At 38.5% G+C, this 11,904-nt stretch overlaps 1 protein-coding gene across 3 annotated transcripts in view; it reads right to left on the minus strand.

Moving 5' to 3' along the window:
* ARHGAP15 (Rho GTPase activating protein 15) overlaps window positions 1-11,904 on the minus strand; it is a 329,153-nt gene that overhangs the window by 19,412 nt on the left and 297,837 nt on the right. For 2 of the 3 annotated variants that reach the window (XM_062004816.1, XM_062004817.1), the window contains exon 13: window positions 3,793-3,898. The exons of the other annotated variant lie outside the window; for it this stretch is intronic. In XM_062004816.1, the coding sequence (XP_061860800.1) occupies window positions 3,793-3,898 (106 nt within the window). The remainder of the gene's footprint in view (window positions 1-3,792; window positions 3,899-11,904) is intronic. 3 annotated transcript variants of the gene reach the window in all.

Genomic DNA, 11,904 nt, shown 5'->3' on the forward strand with positions numbered 1-11,904 from the left:
ATTACTGAGTGTAAATAATGATTTATCAGATAAGGATTGGTTGAGATCAGTTCATGTTTGTGTGGAAAGCCAATACAAGGCTTCTGTATCATTTGATGTCCCGTGCATGCCTGCAAAACAGGACCAGAAAGGTATATCTGTTTTATTTGGTGCCTGTGATTAGCTCTCTCTGTTTGGCTGTGAAGTTCTTGCAGATAAGCAACAGGTAAGAGTGGGGTCCAGGGGAACTGGGATGCTGTTTTGACAAATGTGTAGGATAGTAGTATACGAATTAGGTACAAAAAGTAAATATTCTCTAAACACATACAAGTAGAACAGGTTGTTTTCTGTAGCCTATTATTTGGGAAAAATCCCAGCTCAGGTTGGGTTTTTGTTATTTCTTTCATGTTGTAAAATATATTTATTTGATTTGCTCATCTTCAGGAAATATGAATAACCTAACAGTAGTTGTGCTCAATCAATATGAATCCTAAAAACCCCAAATTTCTTATGGTATTAGACTGACAAGAGCTATGTGATATGCCTGTTCAGCCTCATGTTTTGTCTCTTTACTTAAGAGTAGAATAAATTTCATGCAGATGAACAGGCAACACTGGTGAGTTGGATTTTTTCCCACCAAATGCAACAAACTTGAAAGAACAGGTACTGCAACCCCAAGCTTTGCTGTTAATCCCTCTCCTGTGGGCTTCCTATACTGCAGTGTGACTTCTTGCAACTTCAGAGGGCTTGGTTTAAGAAAGATATATGGCACTGGTGTTAATCCCTGCTGCCAGGCCTTTCTCGCAGACTCTCTCATCAGCTGCTTTGTCTGGGTTTCTAAAGGAGGACCCTTCTGAAGTGCATTTCACATTGTTATTCGTGCTTGATCTAAACCTACTCCTGCAGACTGAATCTCCAGGGAATGAAACCATAGTGCAAGTTTGCTGCTGTCAGTGATTTAGGATAAGAATAGCCTTCTGGGCAAAGGTTGGATTCTCGTGCTGAGCTCCTGCATGTCAGTGAGACATATGCTTTCACATGCTGTACAGAAGTCACAGGCTTACACAGTCCCATGGCCTAGGTCTGCATTGCCCTGTTCTCCTATTAGTTGGATAGAGAGGAAAGAAAGGGATAGGAGAAAGAGAGGAATGCCACAGAAACAGGATAGCTGTAGTCCTTTAGTTCCTCCCCATTCAAAAACTCTTGAAGCTCAGTTCAACCATGGGTAAGAACAGTCTTCTCCATCAGCAAACACAGAAAATGCAGTAATATATCTCAAACCAAACTAGCTTACTTCTTTTTTTTTTCACCTAGTCAGAAGCTTTAGAATTTCCTGTGATTTACAGGGTGCAAACTCTGTGTCTGAGAAGGGTGGCACAAGGTGCAAGTCAGTGGTGAGGTTGGCACATCGTGAACATCATCACCTTTCTTGTGAAGAGTCTTCCTAAAAGTGCTTTCATTCTACACATTTTAACCTCTGCAAACTAGTTTTGTTTCCTAGGTTAATTTAAACAAACATATAGCATATATTTACAGAATATAAACATCATGTTATTAGGTATGATGTGTGTTTATTCTCATTTACAGAGCCATGAGGTCATTCTGAATGACCCCTGTATTTTGGATTGACAAGTTTTAGTCTGTTTTATTTTCATGTTTTCATTATCTATTCTGCTGCTGCTTCCATACCAATGGAGCAAAGCTTACTGAATAGTCCTGTGTTTCCTTGGGGATGTGTTTGTGTGGTAGGGAAAGCTGACCTTCAGAGAGACTCAGATGATTGCTTTCATAATGCTCAGCCTTCAAAAGGCTCAACTACCATGTTTCCATGCGTTCCATCACTCTGTATTAATCCACAGTATTGCTTCCTACACCTCTAGCTTCACCATGCCTCCTGTGGTGACACTTGGATAACAATATGTATGTTTTTGGACAGTACATCTACCTTCCCACCATATCCATAGAGCTGTGGTCAGGCCATGTAGCTGTACACGTGCAGTACAAAGTATTGGTATTTTATTGTCTGTATTTTAGTGTGGGGTTTTTTTTTCCTTCTGTTTTCTCCAAAAACACCAGTGTTGGTACAGATTTGCCAGTGATTCTACACATACACAGCAGGAAACAATTGCTGTCCCAAACCGATTATGCTCTAAAAAGCCAAGGCAGACAAAGGAAGCATTATCATCATTTTGTAAACAAGGAACCAAGGCACAGAGAGATTAAGTGATTTACCCAAGGTCACCCAGAACATCCGACCAAAGCCAAGAACTGAACCCACGTCTCCTGAGTCTCAATCAAGTGATTTAACTATGAGATCAAAGACTTATTGTCTATACCTGATATCTCTCCCCTAAGACACGGTAACAAAACTTTCTTCAGATTGGGATCCATGCCACATATGGCACAGTAAATTTTGTATATGACATATCTGTGCTGACAGCATGTACCCACTTCTTGTGCTCAGGTTCTTCCCAGGAAATAATTTCCTTTATTATTCTTCCATTGACAGTAATAAAATATCATCCTTCTCTAGATAACCCTCTGAAGGAGAGAATGAACACACAGGCTACATAAGATGAATACACAGAGAACCATTTTTCTGCAAGGCCAAGCTCAGTCATTTTACAGGCTGTTTAAAATCCTTCCATGCTTAATGAAATGGGAATGTTCCCATGGCTGTGTGGACTTCATTTTGCAGCTTCAACTGAAAGCTGCAAAACAAGATAAAGGATCTACATATTTTATATGTATATGTCAGGAGAATGCAGCTGGAATGATCACTATAAAGGCATCATTCTTTATAACTTCAGAGTAGTCTTTCATTTGGAGTCTATTACTCACTGACTGGGGTCATTATATCATTCCTGAGATGAAATACTCTTCTGCACACAGGACCTGCATGAGGCCCTGCATCCTACTTAGTCTCTACAGTTTTAGAGCCTGAAAAGTGACTGAGTAAAATGGCACCACTTAGTCCCAACAGCAAGATGACCATGGAGGGAAGAACACCATCCTGCCCTTGATGTGCCCATATCTTGAGGTCTGCCCCTTCTGCCCTGTCACTTTGCAAGCTGCAGATCAGTCTCTAAGTGATCACACAGTCTACATAAGTTTTTACTTTTAACGCCACGAAGCAGTGAACATGAGATCCTGGGCTGACTTTGTGGACTGACATCATTTGCAAATGAAGCTCATAGACTGTGTAAACCACAGAGGAAAGGTGAAGTGGAGCCTCACAGTGACATTTTTATGCCTCTGTGGTGTCTCAACAACATTAAGAGAGAAAAGGTGCACTTTCAAATCTTCTCAGAGTTTCTTAGATGTTCTGTGTTGTCACCAGCTTCCTCATGATGTACAAGAGCTTGTGATGTCTTCTCTTGGGGTAGGTTGTTTCTATCATTATGTGCCTCAATTAAGAAGTTTAATGATAGGGATATTTATGGTGAAAATGTGATCAAAAGACCTATTGTTGGAGAGAGTCAAATCAAACTGGAGAAATGCAATAGTGAAACACGTTGCACTTGCTTAACTCAACTCAATATACCCGTAACATAGTAATCCTCTTGTGTCTGACTCCATTGCAGGAAAGAGAATTGCTCTATTTCCTAGTAGAGGCAGAATTCATGCTTTTGATGACACGTACTGATTTCTTGAGCAAGAACAGGATACACATAGATACCATAAATCACTGTTGATTTTGCCAGAGAACGTAATTATCTTTGGCATTTTGGGTGACTTTTCCAGTAGGATTTGGACACAACACACTAGTTCCTTTTACAATTAGTGATCTGTTAGTACCACAATTCTACTTACTTCTTCAGATGTTCAAAAAGGATTTTCATTGTGTCATAGTTTGGTCTAGGGAGTTTTTTTACCAGACTTCTGATGGATTTGATGCGAGTTGCGTTGTCCTGGATTTCTATGGAGGGGAGGGAAAAAAAGAGAAACCCCTCTTGAGTGCCACATTAGGACATTACTTTGCCCAGTACTGTATCTGGTACCTTAATTAGAAAAGCCATCATTAATATATGGTTAAAACTAGAATAAATCGTACCTTCTGTCACCTTAATAGAGAACAAGAGTAATTTACAAGGCTTAAAATTTCTCTCTTAATCTTAAAGAAGCCTTTTCTGGTTCTTATGCTTTTCACTTTAGTAAACTGTCATCCTAAGCTCAAGTACCTCCAGGTAGTAAGGGACCCAAATCTGAAGTGTAATTTCACTTTGGAATTAGGTTTGTCCAATGGTGCAGCTTCTGCAACGGACGTACTTCCCAGGTAGTTCTTATTGTCTTTTTTCCCCCCCTCATCATAATTTAATCGATTTATGATTATCTGTCCTTAACATTACACCCCATCCTGTTTGAAAATATGAAAAGATTTACTATTCTTTTTAACTGTGCTTTCTGGTGATCAATTATTTCGAGAGACTCTTCCACTATTCTACCATTCCACTCTTTCTAACACCTGTAGCATCTCACAACTGTAATTTCTGCAGGACACAATTTGTATTTCAGATTTACAATTGGTAATAAGGAGTGCAGTACTTAGGGCTTTAATCTCTTTTTCTGAGGTGGTAAAAACATTGCTGGTCTTTTTGTTAAGATATACCTTCCTGTTTTAGTATGAATCATAGTGTTGTGGGAAAGGTTTGACTGATATTTTCATTGATTTGTATAATATGTTGCAACTAAAAAAGAAGCCATATAGAACCATGCTTTCGTTTAGGAACAGATTAGATGAGGTGCCAGTAGGTCTGACGTGGGGAAAACATCTTGCATGTTACATGCCCTAGATAACCTTTTAATACTTTTCTGATCTTATCATCTATGATTTAATTATCACTTATCATTCTTTGTATATGTTCCCTTTTAATATTCATATTACCCTAGCACCCAGAGATCTCAATCAGGGTTGAATCCCAGTTGCAGTAGGTGCTGCATAAGCATATATAGTGATTAGTGCTTTGATTCAAAGATTTCACCAAAAAAAAAGTTTCAAAGAAAAAAATCCCTGCAATTGAATCGAGTTTAAAAATTGCAATTGTTAGGATGACATTTTCAGCAAGCATTCCTCATTCCTGTTGAGATTAATACTTCACACACACAGATATAGATCTACATATCCATATTGGTTATAATTTGAACATTTGTATAGAAAGACAAGAGCTCAGAGCAATCAATGCATGGTTATTATTTTCCAGTGAAAAACCTCCAAACATTCGCATAGATTTATTCTATAGGAAGTCATGCAAATGCCAGTAGTTACACACAAATGAAGAATACAATTTCTGCACATTTTACTCTTCTTGTGATTTGGTCTATACAAAACCTTAACCTCTGAATAGCACAACCTCCCCAACCCAGTCTTGCAAACCACTCATCCCTTGATATTCTTACACAAGCTATTAGTTATGTTTATTTTTGCCTTGTGGAGAATCTGTCCAGTGGAACTCTGACCAGAGCCACAAATGAAAACGATATGAAATCTGCAGAAATACATGTACAGTAAGAAGGGGCTACAAATTCTGAAGCCTTTTTGTTTGTGCTACCCGGCGTGCGTACACGTCACGATCTTCGCAGATAAGTTGTATTTAGATTGGTGTTGCTCTGGCTTTGGTTCCTGCAGCTTCTCGAGTAAAGCTTCACAAGTTTTTGTTGGTTACTTTTTTGTTTGGTTGTTTCTTTTAAATTCTGTTTTCTCCTGAGAATTAGATGGACTTGAATGACACTGTAACTTTGAGTGAGAGACTCATGGAAGGAAAGGCTTACTCTTTGTCTGTTGCAGAATATTCACAAGGAAATGTACAGTAAAACTTTATCGTGCTCTCTTGAAGGAAATGGCTCTACTCTGTGTTGATTAATACAGATACCAGCTTGTTAACCCCTTTTCTTACAGAAACAACTACATCACAGAGATTGTGCTTCCTTAAAAAGGCATATTTGGAGTAAATTAAATAAACTAGAAGGAGTGGCGTTAATTTGCAAAAATATTCTTTGTTGAGAGAATGACAAAGCTAGAAAGATTTGTCTTAGGATTTACTGTACCAAAGTAGAGGAGAAGAGACCTTTAGGTAGGTATTAAAGCATGAAGCCTGTAGAAATTTTGCATAAAATTATTTTGTGTATCTGTCTATTTATTAATCGTTAGTCTATTGTAAAAGAAGAAAAAACCAGGCAACATGTGGTAACTTTAGTCAGCATTTCTGAACTGGGAATGATAAACACCTCTGCCTGGCTCTGGCATTTATCAGTACTGAGATATTATTACCACATAGAGTCACAGCATGGTTACTGTTATCATCAAAAAAAAAGAGCCAGCTAATCTTAATGGTTTGTAAAGCCGTTACCTGCACTGGTCTGACATTTATCATGATCATTTTACCACATGAGTCCTACATTGCAAAGGTATTTTATCTGGAAGGGACATCACTATGAATTATTATTTGCAGCTAGGTAGAAAATTGTATGTTGTAGATACCTTTTCTCATTATAAATCACAGTCACATTTCACCATTTCCCACACAAAGCTGCTGAGCCCAGGCTTTTTGCCATAACACTTAGTCTCGCTCCCTTTTATAGTTCCATTAAAATATTGGGTACTCTTTCATTAAAACGGTTGATATTGGTGTTTTTTTAAATGTTATATACACGCTTGATTTTTCTCTAGCATAAAAGAATTTGTTTTTCCACTTGAGAAGCTGAAGAGGATAAACTGTTCATTTTTTTTTTTTTTTATTAAAGCTTACTCTCGCTCCAGTTTTTGTGGCTGGGCTTGTCTTTACTCTTGACCTTGTTGATGGAATTTTTAACAGATCAGATGCAAGATCTTATGTTTCATTTGCAATACCTATGTATCTGCTTTATTTCTGTAAAGCCTTGAGTTCCACTTCCCTAGAAATTTTCTCCTTTCAGATTTCTAAATAGAAAGATTTTTTTAATTCTTTTTTTTTTTTTTATACTCAGATGAAGGGAGGAAATCCTTAAGTACAGGTTTGTATAAATAGCTGTGGAGAAGGTATTCTCCTCTTTGCACTATATTATAAAGCCTTGCAGTACAGGGTGTAAAGGAAGGAACCACTCTGAACAGCTGTTAAATTCTCTAAGTCTAGAAAATGAAGCAGATTAGTTCTGATGAAATGAAACAATATTATTTTTCCATGATACTCTTTTTACTGTGATAATTGGTGAAAAGCTGAGGAAAAGAGTCCCATTTTGGACAGTTAGACTCTATTTTCCCTGTGAAGATTTCTGAAGGAAAGGAGTCGTCGTAATCAGTTATATCAAATAAAGAATGAGAGTACAGTTAATCCTTTTTGCTTTTTGGGGGCAAAATATGGAAGTTGTAGGTGATAATCTCAGCAGATTGGGATACTCTGTAGTGAATCGCAGATGGTTTTCCATGTAATATTTTCATAGAATACATATTTAGAATTTGGGTTACTGCCTTTAAAAATAGGGCTGGCTCCCTTTAACAGAGCAAAGCTGTGGAGATGCTCCCTTGTTTATATTTAAATGAAGAATGCATTGAAAAAAAACCCACTTAATATTATATAAGCTCTTTTGCAAATGAGATTTGGATAAACATTTGAGCACAGAAGAAAACATGATGTATCTGTAACATTAACAGTGGCTGGGTAAAAATGAATGAAGAAGGTAACCTTTAGCACTCATGTCCATAAAGAATACTTAAGCAAATCCCACCGAATCTTTCTTTTAATCATTAATTTTAAATGGACATAGCTGTTTACAACAAGCCACTTTGTTTCAGAACAGGAAGTCCAGGGTTTATCTCCAATAACTCACATTGGCTAGGAAGGGGATGTATGTCTCTAACCTGACATGCATTCATTATTTTGTAAGGTACTGGAGTCTGACCCGTGACCTTACTCAGACCTGCTGCATTATTCATGTCCGACTTACTTTGTATAGTTTTACTATAGAGCCTATTTCCCTTTACCAGGCATTTCAGTGGCTTGTGCATGCTTAATGTTAAATGGCATTTATGGCTCACATTAATACCTAATTTTATCACGAGCCATGGTTTCTTTTTATGCTCTCGAGCCTCACAGCTGAACTGCTGAAAAAAACAGTGATTTATGATTCTGCATAAAATATCAAACTATTGATCTGCCACCTAATCTACGCTTTGTTGTTGTTGTTTAGCCATGGCTTTGATTTTCTTATGTGGCTCTTCTCACCTCGTTTTGCTTTTTTGGGGGGATAAGATTTCTGCTGTGGTTCAAACGTCATACACCGTTGCTACAGCAAAAAAATCTGTCTGCCAAGTTTTTTTTCCCAACAATTCGCTACTGATTCAGCTGCCGAGAGAAAAAAAGACAGGTCTTGTCTGGGGCTTTTTTTGGTTTGTTTTTTTTTCATTTATTTTTGTTTGGTTTGGTTTTTTTTTTGTAGTCAGAACTGAGTGTGGGTTAGGTGGATTTTTCGAGTGCTAATGAAATTGTGAGACTTATGGTGCTGGCTACAGCCAGCCGTAGTGTGGGCAGACGCTCTGTGAGCTTCCCCACTGTGCTGCTGTGCAAGCATCCCCGCTGTTATGTTTGCTATAGTTTTAATGTCTGTGAAAAATTCCTGATGCAACTAAATTATGTTCTGCCCTCTTGTTTGTATAAATAAACACCCGACTTAGCCAATTCGTCTTACTCTTGCCCGTTTTAGAAGCTTGCCCTGTCACACAATGCTTAACCTCGGTTCTCGATAGCTTTGGTGTTATCAGGGAATGAAAACTTGCTTAAAAGAGAGTGCTCTGTTGGCTTGACTTTTTTTTTTAGAGGGGGCCTAAACTCTGCTTTCATTTGAAGTCTTCATGTTCTGGAAGTCATGCTGACTCTAATACACTGATTTTAACGTATATATAGATAAATTGTTTGTGTATCTTTTAATGTCAGGCTGTTTTAATGTTACTGTACACAACATGAAAGTCTCAATTTTAATAACTTGCAGTGCAGTGTGGCACTTGTCTCATTGCAGATATATTGTAAAATATTTTCTTGGTTTTAAAAAAAATCTATAAGGAGTGTTCTAACTAACTAATATTTGCTATAAGGAAAATAACCAATTTGTGATCTGAATTGATTTTACTTTTTATTCATGCCTTCAGATATAGATGTTCCAAAAAGAAAATGAGAATTGCATGAAATCTCTCTCTATATGGGCAACTGATAAATTTGTCCTATGTGATATAAAGTAGAGTTTTCAATGAATATTCATACAATTTTTGCCATCCATTAGCAAGACCCAAGACAATGAGTTTGCAACTCAGGCCCATTTAGCAAAAATACATGTGGAATTAATGGGGAAAACCCAGCACTTGCAAAAGTTAAACTTTAATGTATCAAACTCCAGGTGCCAGAGTTTGAGGGAAATAACCAATAATAGTCATTTTTTACATATTTGATGGGACTGATTATGCAATGTGCAACTCTAAATGGCTTATAGCACATTGTAGCATGGTTCCATCCCATTGGCTACAGTAGGGTGCAGGCAGATGGATGACAGTGACAAGGAGAGAAGTGCTTTTGCTTAGCCGTGCGTTAAGATGCCATCCAGAAGCTCTGTGCACTGCAGACACTTCATTAGGATGCCAGGATAATGGTAAACTACCACTCAGAGTGACACCCCATTTCCTGCTTACTGAGCTCTCCAACCTCGGCAGATGTCAACAATCTCACAGTGCTACAGAGCAGACCTAACTTTCCAGGCACTTTGACTCCAATTTTTTTCCCTTAACAGTGCCATACATTACATGCAATATGTAACAGCAAGTACCAAACAGAAAACAAAATTTGCTGCCCTAATTATAACAAAGCAGCATCTGACTTAGGTACTGCATGCCCAGAGTACATACAACCAGTTAGGCAGCCTGCTAAAGGAATGATCTTTGTCATTCGATTTTGGGGGTTAATTAGACTCAGGACTTTGATAGCTAATGGATAGTCTGATCCTGACAGAAACGATTGTGTTTCACCACTAAACTTCTACCAAGCACCGGAAAAATATGCCAAGCTCTTTCCCAGTATTTCATACACTGTTACAGCCCTGTGCAGAGTTTTCTGCACAGAAAGAGCAGACTTGAGCATCTGGACGGTGTGATATTTTCTCTGCAAATGCACAACTCGTGGCTGTACCGTACCTCCCCAACAGCAGTTAAAACCAACAGAGAGACTGTGCTATGATGCTTGACCTGCACTCCATTCCAGAGAAACATAAATAGTTGCTCACACTTTCAAAAATTGTCTTCAGATACAGAAAGGGTATCCACAAGGCTACTATTTTACATTTAATTTAGTTTAATTTCTTGCCCATCATCAAACATCAGTGTGTGGTTATCGGTTATCTGGTAATCAGGAATTGTGTTTATTCTCCCTACAGGAGTTTTTTCCCCCCACTCTTTCTTGGCCAAAGGGGTGACTTAGAAGTGGTGCTTTGCTCTACCACAGCAGTGGCCCAGCACTACTTATTTTTGTTGTGAGAAGTGGTGAAAGAATGACAAGACATCACTGACAGCTCCTGAAATCCCCCCTTTCCTCTCCTTCACAGCCACCTCTTGCCTCCACTTGCCCATGCTGAGGATGGGCTTCCATCTCACCAGTGTTCTCCAAACTGAAATATTAGTCAAGGACCTGAAGATGGTGATTTAAACACCAAAAAGCTGCTGCAGGGTGAAAGGACATACAGGTATGTGGTGGCAAAGCTTTTCTCAGGTTTCACCTTCTGTGAAAATGAGGATGCTGAAGGGGAATCGTCCCAGAACAATCACAAAATCGGGATGTATCCTGTCATATTTATTCAGCTGTTGTCTTTTTTTCCCCAGGCAAAATTCCCACCAAAAGTTTCAAATACACTCTCTTTGCTCACTGAGCTGTGCCCTTGGCTTTGCAGTAGAGAGGTGGGATCTGGCCCCTTGTCGTTACTCCAGGAGGGATCCAGGGAAGACTCACAACTGGAGGTATGTTTTAGATGGTTAAGCTGTAAATGTATATGTTTAAAAAGAGACTCTTTCAAACATGCTGGAAACGGTTTTGGGAATATTCATTCTGGTATTTCTTGCTCTGCTTTGTCTAACCTTTAATATATTAACCTCCAGCAATAGAAGGAAGCAAGGAAGTTCATTTCTCAGATGACCTATGTGAAGGGGTTAAAAGGATTCAATATTTTTAGTAACCAAAGAAAACCATACATTTTATCCTTTTTTTTTTTTTCCTCTTCTAACATTAAAAAAAAAGTAAACAGCATCTCCCCAAGGGAGATTTAGATTTGAAGGCTGTTCATTATATCATTTGAATAAGACTAGACCTGGCCTTTTGACTTTGAACCACTACCAAATTTCAGACTGTGAGGAAATTGTTCTACATTTCCTGACAAATTGAGTTAAGCAGACATTAAGTGGGCTTTAAGAAAACAAATGGCCATCTTTATCACAGGTGGACACTGATGGCTTAATGGGGCCTGGGCTGATTGTATCACTTCTAATGGCTTGACGGGAAGCATTAGGGTTTTTGCATAAAGAACTGGCATTGCGAACCCTGCTAACACAGACCTGTCAAGCGTTCTGTATCCCTTTGTGCATGGAAGCAGATGTTTGTATGTATACTATGAACTGGCATTAGAGCAAGCGACAGATGCCTGTATGAATGCCAGGTTTGTGAATTTTTACAGCAGGAGCATGTTCTGAGGAAGTGCAGCCCTGCCCTCTATCATAGGTAATTCCCAGTGGAACTTGCTAAATCCCAGCTATGTTTTCATTATTTGGTTTTCCTAGCAACTGGATGAATGTGTCTGTCCTGAAAATGCGAGAGATGAGAACGCTACCAAATTCTTACAAATTCGCAGTAGCCAGGCTTGGTTTGAAGTTATTATTTGCTGCAATTTCCTTTTGCACCATGTAATCTAACCCAACCTTTCTCA

The sequence above is a fragment of the Colius striatus genome, chromosome 11 (assembly GCF_028858725.1).
Source record: "Colius striatus isolate bColStr4 chromosome 11, bColStr4.1.hap1, whole genome shotgun sequence".
In the NCBI taxonomy this organism is placed as follows: Eukaryota; Metazoa; Chordata; class Aves; order Coliiformes; family Coliidae; genus Colius; species Colius striatus.